The sequence below is a fragment of the Pteronotus mesoamericanus genome, unplaced genomic scaffold (assembly GCF_021234165.1).
Source record: "Pteronotus mesoamericanus isolate MK-2021 breed Mesoamerican mustached bat unplaced genomic scaffold, CSHL_Meso_final scaffold_85, whole genome shotgun sequence".
Taxonomy (NCBI): Eukaryota; Metazoa; Chordata; class Mammalia; order Chiroptera; family Mormoopidae; genus Pteronotus; species Pteronotus mesoamericanus.
Genome location: NW_026555329.1, coordinates 39,972,304 through 39,987,435, shown reverse-complemented (window position 1 = coordinate 39,987,435; position 15,132 = coordinate 39,972,304). Strand labels below are relative to the sequence as shown.

The 15,132-nt window shown below is 39.1% G+C and overlaps 1 protein-coding gene across 1 annotated transcript in view; it reads left to right on the top strand.

Annotated features, from left to right (window-relative positions):
* Positions 1–258: 258 nt before the first annotated feature.
* SLC26A3 (solute carrier family 26 member 3) overlaps positions 259–15,132 on the top strand; it is a 29,635-nt gene continuing 14,761 nt past the window's right edge. The window contains exons 1-10 of the mRNA XM_054564595.1: positions 259–389; positions 899–1,038; positions 4,814–4,924; positions 5,118–5,293; positions 6,446–6,610; positions 8,001–8,153; positions 8,596–8,678; positions 11,575–11,722; positions 11,838–11,951; positions 12,056–12,133. Coding sequence (XP_054420570.1) covers positions 259–389; positions 899–1,038; positions 4,814–4,924; positions 5,118–5,293; positions 6,446–6,610; positions 8,001–8,153; positions 8,596–8,678; positions 11,575–11,722; positions 11,838–11,951; positions 12,056–12,133 — 1,299 coding nt within the window. The remainder of the gene's footprint in view (positions 390–898; positions 1,039–4,813; positions 4,925–5,117; positions 5,294–6,445; positions 6,611–8,000; positions 8,154–8,595; positions 8,679–11,574; positions 11,723–11,837; positions 11,952–12,055; positions 12,134–15,132) is intronic.

The window sequence follows — 15,132 nt, the reverse complement described above, 5'->3', positions numbered from 1 at the left end:
GAGCCATGTCCAGCTCTTTGGAATATCACTGTCTGAAAGCACAATCCAGGTCCCTTAATCCTGCCTCTTTTGATCTCAAAAGGTGGTAACATTCAGTCCAGAGCTCACTCATCTGTAAATTGCATCACATTATCTCCGAGTTATTTAAGAAGCAAGCTCCATTTGGTTTCTGGCATTTTTACCTGCTAAAGGCAAGAAGAGGGTTTGCCACATCGTTCCAAAGGTCTTCCACTGACCACAGCCTTCAGAGGAAGCAAAATGATCGAACCCATTGGAAATCAGTACATTGTGGCCAGGCCAGTGTATTCTGCAAATGCTTTTGGGGAAGAACATAAGAAGAAACACAGATATCATAAGACATTTCTGGATCATCTCAAAGTGTGCTGTAGGTAAGAGATATTTTTTTTTTAAGATACTGGCATTAGAAATAAATGCAACACTTTCTCCTAAATTTTCAGATGTTCAAGCTCTCCTTTCTGGCTCTAGCCCATAACTTTCAGAGTCTCCTTATCTTTGCTTTCCAAACTTCCCTGCCAGAGCTGGAAAGGTCGACTCTGAAATGGACACCATCTCAGCTCTCAACACAGTCTTTCCATATCACAGGACTAATAGATGAGGACAGAGGAACATTCTCAATGGAAAAGTAGAACAATTCAAGCTGAGGATTACAAATAAGGTCTTTTACGGCTGAAGAAAAGCAGCATTTTTCTTTTTAAAAATTATTTGGTTGTGGCCAGGGGGCAATTGATATAGGTAAGGAAGTGACTGTTCATGGGAAAGTTAGTGAAAGCACTAGTTTATTCTTTAATATATTATTATTGTTACCAATTTTCCATCTACAATGAGGTAGTAAATGAAAATTTGATATTAACTGACCTGTGGCTTTCAATGTTTTTAGTTGTTCTACAGAAAAGGCCAGGAGAATTGCCCTCTCTCTGCTCCCCATAGCTTCTTGGCTACCAGCATACCGGGTAAAGGAGTGGCTACTCAGTGACATTGTTTCTGGGATCAGCACAGGGCTGGTGTGTGTACTGCAAGGTAAACATTTCTTTGAGAGATAATTTATCTATTATAAAATCCATTCTCTTAATGTGTACAATTCAGTGTTTGTTTGTTTTTTGGTATAGTCACAAGATTATGCAACCATCACATCTAATTCCAGAATATTTTTACCACCACAATTACCCCAAAAATCTCTTGCCTATTGGCAGTCACTTTCCATTCCCTGCTCCATCCACCCCCGCTTGCAACAACTCTCTGTCTCTGTGGATTTGCTTATTCTGAGCACTTCGTATAAATAGATTCACAGAATGTGTGGTCTTTTGCGTCTGGTTTCTTTCACTTAGCATAATGTTATTAAGGTTCATCCAGGTTTCAGCATGTATGGATGCTTCATTCCTTTTTATGGATGAATAATATTCTATTGTATGGATAGACCACATTTTGTTTATGCATTCATGAGTTAACGGATATTTGGTTTGCTTTGGTTTCTACTTCGTGGCTATTAGGAATGAACACCATGTACAAGTTTTGTGGGAATGTATGTTTCAATTCTCTTAAGAGTGTAATTACTGTGCCATATGGTAACCCACCAGTAGCATATGAGGGTTCAAATCTCTTCACATCATGGTGAAAGCTGGTTATTGTCTGCCTTTTTTATTTTAACTGTCGTAATGAGTATAAAATGGTATCATGTTGTGGTTCTGATTTGTGTTTCCTGAGTGACTGATGATACTGAATATCTTTTCAGTTACTTATGGGAGATTTGTATATCTTTGTGAGGTGTCTATTTAAATTTTTTACACTTTTTTATTTCTATTTTTTCTTTTTTTAATTATATTTTATTGATCATGCTATTACAGTTGTCCCAAATTTTCTTCCAAGCCCCCTCCATGTAGCTATCCCACTCCCTCAAGCAATCCCTCCACCATTGTTCATGTCCATGGGTAATGCATATAAGTGCTTTGGCTACTCCATTTCTTACACTGTACTTTACATCCCCATGGCTATTCTGTAACTACTTATTTGTAGTTCTTAATCCCCTCACCTCTTCAACCAGTCCCACACACACCCCTCCCATCTGACAACCATTAAAATGTGCTCTGTATCCATGATTCTGTCTCTGTTCTTCTTGTTTGCTAGGTTTGTTTTTAGATTCAATTGTTGATAGATATGTATTTATTGCCATTATATTGCTCAGTTTTGATCTTCCTTTTCTTAAGTAAGTCCCTTTAACACTAGTTTTTCCTTGTCTGGAAAGCTCTTTATTGACCTTTCTATTCTAAATGATATCTTTGCTGGGTAGAGCAAACTTGGTTGTAGTTCCCTGCTTTTCATGACTTTGAATATTTCTTGCCAATTCCTTCTAGCTTGCAAAGTTTCCTTTGAGAAATCAGCTGACAGTCTTATGAGAACTCCCTTGTAGGTAACTAACTGCTTTTCTCTTGCTACTTTTAAGATTCTCTCTTTATCTTTAAACTTCAGCCTTTAATAATGATGTGTCTTGGAGTGGGTCTCTTTGCATCCATCATAATTGGGACTCTCTGTGCTTCTTGGAACTGCATGTCTACTTCCTTCACCAAATTAGGGAAGTTTTCTTTCATTGTTTTTTCAATTAGATGTCCAATTTCTTGCTTTCTCTTCTCTTGCTGGCAGCCCTTTGATGTGAATATTGAAATGCTTGAAGTTGTCCCAGAGGCTACTTACACTATCCTCATTTTCTTTTGGATTCTTTTTTCTTTTTGTTATTCTGCTTCCTTATATTACAAATCATTGATTTGATTCTCACCTTCATTCACTCTACTGTTGTTTCCCTGTAAATCGTTCTTTATTTCATTAGTGTATCCTTCATTTCTGACTGGATATTTTTATGCTGTTGAGGTCCTCACTAAGTTCCTTGAGCATCCTTATAACCAGTGTTTTGAACTCTACACCTGATAGATTATTTCCATTTTCTTTAGATCTTTCTCTGGATCTTTGATCTGTTGTTTGATTTGGGCCATGTTTCTTTGTCTCCTCATTTTGGCAGCCTCTCTGTGTTTGTTTCTATGTGTTAGGTAAAGCTACTATGACTCCCTGTCTTGGTAGTGTGGCCTTATGTTCTGTAGGGTCCAGTGGCACAGTCTCCCCTCCTCGAGCCTGGGTACTCAAGGCACACCCTTCATGTAGGCAGAGTACTCCACTTCTTGTTAAGCATTGATAGCTGTTGACAGGTCAATGGGAGGGATTTACCAGGCCAATCAGCAGCAAGGACTGGCTGTGACCACTGACCACCCACCTCCACCCTCCAAAGAGGATAAGCTGTGCAAGGGCAGGGCAGTGGTGCTCTAATGTGTTCTGTAGCTATCTACTGGGTGCACAGGCTCTAGGTTTTCCTGGGTAGTGCAGGACAAGTTCAGTCCCTACCTGTGTTCTGCCTGTGGCCACCCAGCCTGAGCTATGAAGCAATTTGAGATGGCTGCTACTTGTTCTGGGCTTGGAGATTCCCAGGCAAAGCCCAGCTGTGAATCTAGGCTGGCTGCAGCTAGTGCCAGGCCTTGGGCCACTTAGCAAGAGGTATGGGGGCTGGGGGCTCACTCAGGCTGGCTGCTGCTTATTTGAGAGGATTAATAAGTTGTGAAGCATGAGGCAAAACCAGCCATTTTATGGAAAATCACTGTTAACAGCTTGGGTGGGCTTGTAAGTTGGGTGGAACATAGTCTCAGGGGATCTCCAGGTTGGGGCAAACAGTGTTAGCCAGGATGATAGAGTCCCACCTATGGCACCCATCTGCTGGCTCTGTAGCTCTGTGGTGGGAGAGTTCAGAAAAGGTAAAATGGTCTCCGCCCACCTTACCATCTGGAAGAAAGCTGTCCCCTAGCTCTTCCCTTGATGCCAGACAATCCAGTTCCTCCCTGTATGACACTGGTGGCTTTCAAGCTGTTACCATGGTGCTGGAGCTCAGAAGGTGCTTAGTAAGCATCATTTGCTAAGTGTGAGTTCTTTAAAAGGAACCGCTTAGTCTCCAGAAGTTTCTTCTACCAACTCAATCCCTGCTGGTTTTTGCAGCCAGTAGTTATGGGGATTTACCTTCCTGGAACTGGAACCTTGGGCTTGGGTGCCTGCTGTCGGGCTAGACACCTCACTCCTGAGATATCCCTCCCAAATTTTTGTCCACTACACATGGATGTGGGACCAGCCCATTCCACGTCTCTGCCCCACTACCATTCTGGTTGGATGTGGTTTCTTTGATTTTGTGTTCTCAGACTTCCGTTCAACATGATTTTTGATGGTTCTGAGTGATGGCTATTCTATAATTTAGTTGTAATTTTGATGTGGTTGTTCAAGGAGGCAAGCCGTGTTTACCTATGCTGCCATCTTGACTGGAAGTCCTTCTGCACATTTTAAAATTAGACCATTTATCTTTTTATTGTTGAGTTTCAAGGGTTATTTATATATTCTGGATGCTAGACCCTTATCAAGATATAATTTGCAAATAATTTCTCCCATTCTATGGGTCATCATTTCACTTCCTTTATAATATCCTTTGAAACACACTTTAAAATTTTTTGGTGAAGCCAATTTTATCTGTTTTTAATCTGATTGCTTATACTGTAGGTATAATTTCTAAGAAATCCAAGATCATAAAGATTTACACCTATGTTTTCTTCCAAGAGTTTTATAGTTTTTAGTACTTACATTTACATCTTTGATAATTTTGAGTTAATAAAGTAACTTATATTTGGATACAATTTTAAATGTTTAAAGGATCTAATGAGAACTCCTATGATTCCCCTTGCATAAAATAAAGACCCCAATGTTTGTGTATTTATAGGTTTAGCATATGGTCTGCTCGTCAACATCCCTCCAAGCTATGGGTTATATGCAGCCTTTTTCCCAGTCATAGTCTACTTTTTCTTGGGTACTTCTAGACACATATCTGCAGGTAAGTGAATTTCTAGACTAATTAATGCTCATGCTGCCTTTTCTTTATGAATTCCATTAGCAACACATTGTATCAATTTCAAATTGTGCATAACCCAGGCGAAGAGTCATAGTTTCTTATAAAAATTAGAACTGAAAGACAATTGTGCATTAGGGAGACATTTATTGACCACAACTCACCCTCTGTTAATTAGGTCCATTTCCAGTTCTGAGTATCATGGTGGGAGCAACAGTTTCGAGATTAACCCCAATGGCCAATACAGTTGCTATGGATTTCCCTAATAACTCAACGAGTAATGAAGGTCCATCACTAGATGACTATAAGGTGATGGTGGCTGCAACGGTCACAGTTTTTTCTGGAATCTTTCAGGTGAGCACCTTCTCATGTAATCTACCCTCCCCAATCTGCTTTCCCTGACTTGTGCACTTTTCTCTGATTTCCCTTCTTGCAGCCCCTCCCCACCCTCCCATTTGTTTCGTAGCCCTCCTTCCTGGCAATGGGAAATAATTTAACTTGCCACAACCAGGGAAAGATCCACATTGCAAAGATGAGTGAGTGTGGGTCTAGAGAAAGGAAAAGTGGGAACAGACAGACACGTGGTGAGGAGTGAGATGCTGAATTCAATATAGTCTCTAAACATAACTACATGCAAGAAAGAGTAAAACTGGAAGCTTTGTAACTTCTTTCTTTCTAACTCCTCAGAGACTGTAATCTAGCTGGAAGGGATTGGGGTTACAGACTTTGGACTGTCCTTATTGAAGATTTGGGAAAAGTTGAAGAGGTTTATAGGGGGACTTTGAGCGTCCTTCCCAAGTCACACCACTGCTGAGAATGAAAATGTCATGGATTCCTCAAGAGGTTGCTGAAGTTTGTGAATAGTGATATTATTGGTGAAGACCTTTCCTTAAAAAAAAGAGTCAATTTTTACAAAAATATAAGTGGTGTGCCCTATTGACAAACAGCATGATCAGTTCTTTCTAAGACATTTCTGAACCTAGTGCCTTTGTGTGTACAGCTCTGGCTGCATTCCAGGAACATGAATGGAAAGGCAGATCAGGTATTCAAGGGAAGAAAAATCCTTCCATTCGCCTGATTGCAAAATATTGATGCTTTGGGGCAATTAACCATTTTTGCTCCCAGTCAAAACTGAACACTTCAGATGTCCAATACACAGTTATTTATTTTTTACAAAAGTCAAGCAACTTGTTTGAGGGGATATGAATGGATGCCAACCTGTGCATGTTACAACAGCTAGAAAGTGTAACTTAAAATGACTTCAAGCCTGCTGTTTTGGGGGGGTGTCCTAGGCCTGCATGCTATTTGAATAGCATGTAACATCCCACCTTGGGGGATGGGGTGGGAGAGGATAGGTGTTTCAGGAGACAGGGACTGATGCTACTTTAAGACTCATATGTACTGGCTGAACCTTTACATTTTGATTATTTCATTTGCTGATTCTTCAGTTTGCTGAGGTGCACTCCTAATCTGTACTAACAAAGGCCTTTGCCCTTCTCTTCCCAGTTGCTCATGGGGGTTCTGCAGGTCGGATTCATGGTGGTGTATCTCTCTGAATCCCTAATCAGTGGCTTCACCACAGCTGCTGCTATTCATGTTTTGGTTTCCCAGCTCAAGTTTATTCTTCAGCTGAATGTCCCGCCATACACTGATCCATTTTCAATTTTTAAAGTAAGTATTCCTTTTGCTTAAAAAATAAATACATGAAATTCACTCTCATGTTTCTGGGAGAACTTCCCTTTAATGCCTTTGCCATGGGGCTTACCTACAATTTCCAAGAAACACATGGGTTGTGAAATTTACTTACATTAAGAGAAAGTTAGTGACAAAGAGAACAATACTGAAAATCAACCACATCTACCATACAGCTAATGTGAGCAAGAAAAATAAAGTACCACTTCTCCTATATTTGACACTTAAGTATTATTAAAAATAAAAAAACTACATACATTATTAAAAAGCTTTAATGTTTTGTCCCATTTTTAAAATTTCCTCAATTTTATTTGGAAAGAAATGTGTTAATTGAGTGATAATGCTTTCCTATTTCTAAAAAGCAGGTCTCATTCTTTTAGAATTGAAGTTCTTCTGATTCTTATACATCCTGTTTATAAAGCAAAAGGAAATTGGTCAATATGTAAATAGGACAGTGACAGTGATTCTTCTCTCCTACAGAGAAGTTTTCTTATCTCCTCTGATTTTTATTTGTTTGAGTTGTCTCTTTTTTCTTGGTGAATCTAGCTAAATGTTTGTCTATTTTGTTTATCTTTTCAAAAAAACAACTCTTAGTTTAATTTTCCTATTGTCTTCGTAGTCTTTATTTCTTTGATTCCTCTCTGATCTTTGTTATTTCTTTCATTTTGCTAACTTTGGGCTTATTAGTGTTTCTATCAAGACAGTCTTTGGGAGTCTGAGACAGAACTTGCTTCACATTAGAACCAACACTCTCTCACTGCTATCCAGAGCTATTCTAAAAGTGGATTGTTCTAGGAGTAATTTGAGGTCTAGTTTAGGTCTACTTGAGCCATCCAAGTCCCATGGATATAGAATAAAACTGGTTTCAAGACTTAAGATTATCCACAGTGCAGATATCCAGGAAACTCATTTCCAAAAGTGACACAGAGAGTAAACTAAAAAATGTGAGGGGGGTTAACCTAAAAAAGGCCAGGAAGTAAGAGGTAAATGCTAAGAAAATCTATCAGTGATCAGAGGTTATACCCTGGACAAAGCAATAGTGATGGTTGTGAAATTAAAAAAAAAAAAAAAAAAAACAATGGCCAAAGAGACAAGAATAGAAGAGAACAGTTCTAAACATGTGAAAAATGTCCAAAAAAATTTGACACTAGCCAAAGATATTCCCAGAAAAAATGTCATAAGTAACCCTAAACCAGAGTGGTGTTGATGCTATTCTGCTCTTCTTGTGAGCAGAGCAGAGAATAGCTATCAATCTGTAACAGTTCTTTTGCTTAAATGTCTATTTTTATCTATTTGAAAATAATTGAGTAACATAATCAAATTATATATTAACATAGCACTTGAGTGTTTTTTGTTTTTATAATTTTAGGTACTAAATTCCATATTCACACAAATAGAGAAGACTAATATTGCAGACCTTGTGACATCCTTGATCATCCTCTTCATTTTATTTGTGGTCAAAGAAATAAACGAGTGCTACAAAGCCACACTTCCGGTGCCCATCCCAATTGAACTCATCCTGGTAATTGATGATCTTAAAACTTTCTTTCATAATTCATTAGTCTCATATTTCTATGTTAAGTGCCCTTACCATCTGCAAGGTTTTAGTGGGGCAGATGCCGCCTCTGCAGGTTCTGGGTATAATATTTTTGTACAGTTTTATCTTTATTCAGAATTTAAGAATTTCCTTGGGTGATTTCAGGCTTATTCTGTCCATTTAAGACAAGGCTGGTGCAGAGGACAAGATCTCTGAGAAGCTGATAGACCCATTTTAATTAGAGCCATGATTCTCAACTCTGGTGGAACATAAAAATGCCTCAGGATTCTTTTTAAAGTAGCAAAACCTGAGCTTGAGATTCTTACCTAATAGGTCAAGGGGTGGTTTTTGGCAATGGTCTTTTTTGTAAAGCAAGACTCTTAGGTATATCTCACATTTCTAACGTGGGAAATTTACAATTTTGCAGACTGTGATTGCAACAGGTGTGTCCTACGGTTTTGACTTCAGAAACCGGTTTAATGTGACTGTGGTTGGGAAGATGGAAAGTGGGTAAGTGTGTCCTTTAAGATGGCATCTCCAAGTGCTAATTAGAGAGTATGAGGTAGTTGCTGAAGACAACCAGCTGAAATGCAGTAATCCAGATCAGACTCTTCCCTGCATCTGGCATTTACGAAGAAGGCTCATTACTGTCCTTCTAGGAGAGAGCCACAAAGGACGTAAGGAGGGTCTACAGTTCTTAATATAAGAGAGTGTCTCCTTGTGGAAGAACTTCCAAACCAGATGATCAGGGACTCAAACACATGTGAAACTAAGGTAGTGAAAGTAGAAAACTAGGCCATTAAACCTGCTTTCCCTCATTAAAAAAAAAATGAAACCAGATTTCCTTGTCCAGAAGTTACTATAAACAATCTGCAGTGCTTTGTTTGAGGTTACTGGAGCCAAGATCCAACAGTTCAAAAGAGACACTGAAGGAATACCCGGCACACTGCGTGAGCAGGCCACTCAGGCACACTCTGTCCTTTCTTGTGATCAAATTCAAAATAAGGCCAGAGAAACTCTCACCATTGCAAAGGTATGGGAGGTCCAATTCTTACAAGGAATTTGAAAATGGATCCCATTGCATTTATTGGATTGTGAAGGGAGGTCCAGAGTTGTGCTCTCTTTCCTCTCTCTGCCCTTTGACCATAACATCAATTTCTTCCAACTTGCTTACAAGAAAATGTTGTGTTCCCCTCTCTCCCCAAGCTTAAGGTGTATTTGAGAATTTCATGAATCAGCATTTATATGCATTGCTGACTTAAATATAGCCAACTTCTTTTAAAAGCAAATATAGTTGCATATATTTTTAGGCAAAAACATATTTTTATCACCAGATATTCATGTGTTACACTCGGTGAATCTCAAATCGCACTTTTAATTTAAAATATTTTTAAGTAAGATTTAGGCTGAAGCTGAAAGATAGTTTCCAGGGTTTCTCTCCACACTGCAATTTTCAAATAATTATACTTTGTTAAATTAAAGGAGACCTCATCAGAAGGGTTTTGAAAAGAAAAACTTAACACATCGCTGAGTTACAGTCTTAGAGACTTTACTTCATGAATATATTTTAAATATCAATGGGCCTCTTTCCACAGTATTTGTGGGGTGATTAAGGGGGGGAATTCACATTTATTAATCATTACATTCTATAGAGAGGCCATGTAGCCTAGTAGGCACATATTCTAGAGCAGGGGTGTCCAACCTTTTGGCGTTTCTAGGCCACACTGGAAGAAGAAAAGTTGTCTCAGACCATACATTAAATACACAAACACTAATGAAAACTGATGAGCAAAAAAACAAAAAGGTTTTAAGTAAATTTATGATTTTGTGTTGTGCCACATTCATAGTCATTCTGGACTGCATGCAGCCTGAGGGCCACGGGTTGGACACCCCCGGGAGACAGAGCGCCTGGGCTTTACTTCCAACTCACCTATTACCTTGGTGCTGGGAGCTAGGTAAATAGCAGAGCCAAGCAATGAACTCAAGTTTTCACTCTGTCTATGGTGTTTAGAAGCTAGAACAAAAGAGTAATAACTGACTTCTGGTTACTTTGATATAAAATACAAATTTTAATTATATCACCGATTTTAGATTTATTGAATAAATAAACAGTATTCCAAGCTGACTTTCTGATTCATGGTAGCTGCAGGATATAAAATAATAGCTGAAAAATTAGAGCTGAAAATTTTTAACATAGATATTCACGAAAGATGAACAGCAGCAATTAAGAAGGAGTTGAATGGAGCCAATTAACTCACCTCCAATAAGTTTTAGATTTTTACAGGAGCTGGGCATTTGATTAAATTGCTTTTGAGTTTGAGATATTTATACTGTTTATAATACAGTTAGTAAATATTACTTAACTGCTCTAAGTTCATGAAGTATAAGCACAAAAGTATCCTTTGTGAGTTGTACACTTCCCTGATACATCAGGACCACAGTCGTCTCTAGCAGTTTTGTGGAGCACAGGGCAGAGTCCAAAGCCCATGTGTTTGCTAATGGGTTTCATGAAAAGTTATGCTATCAATAGTCAAAAATGGCTTGCTTGCTTGCCTTCCCTCACAATTGTATTTCCTAAAAAAGCCTGCATCTGTGGATACCTAGGGGAAGCATTGCAGCAGGGCAATACGTTGCTACCCCAATGTAACAATGTAAGTGGGACCTAAGATATTTTGCATGTAGCTCATGCATATATAAGTATACATTATAATTTTATTATACTAGCAAAATCATATCAGATAACACTGTCATTGGACTGTATTTACAATCTGTATCAAATTCAAGCAGCATTGCTTCTTTTCAACAATAACAGATTCCAAAGTTTTCGGTGGTGCTAAATTTTTGTTAGTCATGCTCCAAAGTGAGGCATCATTCTTTCTAGGTTTCATTTATTCATTGATTTACTCAGCAATTATTGACCACCTGATATATTCCATGAAGAGTGTTCAATGCTGGTCACACAATAGTGAAGCAGTCGGTCTCTGTTCGGTGTCTGGGTGGAGAGTTGGCTGGAGGGGGCGGGGGCGTGTTGGGATGGGGAAGTATCAAGAGTTAGGGAAACACAGGAAATCTCTCCTAATCCTTAACTTGGTGATGAGGAAAGACTTTCTAGAAGGAAGGTTGGAGATGCAGGGAATGGTTCAAGCAGAGGGAGCAGCAAATTAGAAGCTTCCAAGGTGAGAGAATGGGTGACCCTTTTGAGAAACAAACAAACAAACAAACAAACAAAAAGCTAGGTATAGCCCAAGCATAAATTCTGGGGAATGGTAGTGATTAAGCAGAAATGGGGGGAAGGTATAGACCAGGGCTTTGCTAAGGAATTTGGACTTTCTCTGAGACAGATAGATGCCATTTAAGGTTCATAAGTAGGTTGGTGACATTCAGACTTGCATTATTTCAATCTCAGATTTCAGTCACCTATCACACCTGACATGAAGATTGTCCAAGAAACCATCGGAGATAGTTTCAGCATTGCAATCGTTGGCTTCGCAGTGGCCTTTTCGGTCGCCAGAGTCTATTCCCTCAAACACGATTATCCGATTGATGGCAATCAGGTAAATTTACAGCCTCCACTGGGTCCAATTCAGCAATTTTACATAATATATTTTTTTTGTATACAATATCAATGGTGCTGCTTCTAATAAAGATTCCTTCTTGTTCTCTTGTCAGGAGTTAATAGCCTTGGGTTTGAGTAATGTAGTTACTGGATCATTCAAAGGATTTGCCTCAAGTACTGCTCTCTCCAGATCGGCGATTCAGGAGAGTACTGGAGGCAAAACGCAGGTATTTTAGCATCCTTTCTGTGAGGACCACCCTAGCATTCATCTCTGGGGAGTGCAAGGAGGAGAAAAGTTGATTTTGTGATGGAAGTGTTTTCAACTACACAGATTGCTGGGATTCTCTCTGCTGTCATCGTGCTGATTGTCATCATGGCCCTTGGATTTCTTCTGGAGCCACTGCAAAAGGTAACAGCCCTCCTTCTTTGGTTGCTATCTCTCTCCTTTGGGTGATGAATCAAAGACCTTGGGTGACCAGGGTTTCTAAACTCTGGTAACAAATGAGAAAATGAAGTAACCGCACACTCTGAAGTACTCTTCTCAGCCAATATTCTATGGGCCAAAATACTTTTCCTCTGGTAGCATTTTATGAATGTTAGGAATGCACATGCCCAAAAGACTTTATCTATTCTACTCTTCCCATGTTCATAGCCCTGAATGTAATTAATATTTAGACAGAAAGACACCCTGGCACTGAAGCTTCAATATGAATTGACTGAAGTGAATATTTTCTTAAAGGTTGAGAGCCTCTATCCAAGTCAGAGAATGGTGCTACCAGTCACTCAACCTGTTCTTAGGAATCCGCCCTGTAGCTCTCAGAGTTTGGTTTGACTCCAAGACCAAAGCTGTCAGATCATAGGATTGGAGCAAACAACCAAACACAGACTTTCTGTGTCCTCCTGCTCCTCCGTCCAGCTCTCCTGAACTATAATTTTTGGGACTTTAGTTGAATGCTTTGTAAACCGCTGCAGCACCCAGATAAAAAAACATAACAACAGACTCTGGGAAACATAGGATCTCTAGGAAACCAGACAATGGTAAATACATTGTTCTTTGTGGTGTTAATATGATTCTGAGGTAGTGTATGGAGCACTGGTTCTAGAGTCCTGTAGACTTGCTTCTAATCCTGGCTCTACCACTTATTATCTGTGTGCTTTGGGTCAAATTACTTCTCTCAAATTCAAGTTCCCCATTTGTAAAATAGGGAGAAAAATAACACTCACCTCACAGAGTTGCTGCAAAAATTAAGTAAGTAGGTGAAGTAATTAGCTCACAGTGTGGCACATGATAAACACCAAATAAATTATTGCTAATATTGTTATTATTATTATTCCATGAACATTCTATTACACTTCTGACTACAAAGGATGTAGAGATATCACATATCATGAAGAATGGTTGATATCTAGGTCTTTTTCCTGTTCATTGCTAGCAGGAATGTGAATTTTGTCCTGAGTTTCTGGATCCCCAGTGTAGTCACCCCAAAGAACCCTGATGGCCCAATCTGCCTTCAAGCAGTACAGGGAACTGTTTGCCAAAAATACACATTCTCCATATGCTTACCTTCTGACTTCCAAAGGCATTATAGGAGTCAATAAGTCATCCCCAAATGCGCATACAGCCTCCCTACACAGAGGGCTCTGCCCTGCTGTGCTTCTCCCAGGTGTGTGCTCAGGCTCTCCCTCACCCACATCAACTTGGAGAATTAAAGAAAAATTGCCATATAAAATCCTATCCCTCTTATGAATAAACAATTCCCAACGACATTGTCCAGGATGTTAATCAAAATTCCTTCTATAAAGGATTCACATGACAAGTTCTTTTTAGACTACTATGTCTGTAATGTTCTTGTTTCACCCGAGTAACTGTACTGCTTCTTGTTATCATAGGAGGGCAAAATAACCCATAATGATAGCTAAAAATGAATGTAAGCATCAGCAGAGTCCTAAGCATTTTACATGTATTTAACCCTTTACGTCAATTACAGTGTGGATACCAGGTGAAATTCCTCTCTATCACTTCTCAGTGCTCTGCAATCTTCATTTTTTTTAAGGGTCCTGTTGTGCATGTATTTCATTTTAAGTTGTTTCAAATTGTTTTTCTGTGGAATACTGACCAAGTGGGAAATAATGCCTAATGAAAAGAAAACTATGTCTCTTGTGCAGTGGCACTGCTTATACTAACGTCCCCCAAAGCAGGAGGCTTATTGTAGAGAGTCATAGGGAGCCCTCCCCCAGGCACCACGGTGGTGACATCTTATACAGCCATAGGGCAACACCGGAACCAGTACATTGACATTGACATAGTGCTGTCAACTAGATGACAGACTTTTTTTTACTTTTCACCATTTCTAACTGGCATCTATTTGTGTACAATTTTCTTTTTAAAGTTACTTAAAACCACATATAGTCTTCTAAGAAAAGACTTGCATTTTCACAGTTAATAAGATTATCTGGTTAGATACTAAATTATAAATGTTACTTGTGAAAATCAAAAGTGTCCAGATCAGTTAAACAATCTTCGAGATATGAAAATAAAAACTTGTTTGGTTTTTCCTTGTACATTGTGCTTTTATTCTATGAAAGTAATCAACATACAAATTTTATAGTCCATTCATAATGAAATAGCTTGAATTGGGGATGAGGACTAAGGGCATGTTTCTACCATTGTGTTAAAATCCAATAAGAGAAGGAGCTTACTTGACTAGTCAGCATTTTTCACCTTAACTGTCTTCATCCCTGTGAGACACATGATTTCATTTGGGCATATGAAGAATCAGGAGCCTGAAGTTTGCGGTGACAGAACTGAGTTTTCTACCCAGACCTCTTAGTGAATCTACTGTTCAGTAGAGTCTACATTGGGGCTTTTTTAAAAAGGCTGTGTTTCTGGATAGTTAGTACTAGTTTTGAAAATGATAATTCGCTCATTCATTCAATAATTATTAATAATTATTAATGCTGTGTGTATTTAGCATGGTCGGTTCTGGGGATATAGCAGGGAACATGGCAGGTAAGGTTCACACTGTCCCTGAGAGTCTGGCTCAGTCTTTGTTAACCTCTCTGTGATCTTCAGGTTCCTCTTTCAAAATGGCGTGACTGCTGTGCATCATCAAAGTTTTGAATTCTTACTCCAGTACCCCAAGCTCCCCAAACTTTTTTCTAAACAAAGAGCAACCCCCTCTCCCACCTCCAAGAAAGACACACATTAGACTATCTCTGATTAAGAAGAATTTATTTCTGTAATAGCTCTTGAGACCTGCCTTGCACTGTCCCATGGTACAGACTGTCACTGTGCTGTTCGATCATCTCCTGCCATCTGCAGCATGTTACTGTCACTGCGGTGGGAAAAGTCTGCTGTGTCTTGCACGGCATTGCACAACAGAAAAGGGTGTACCCTTTGTTTTGAGA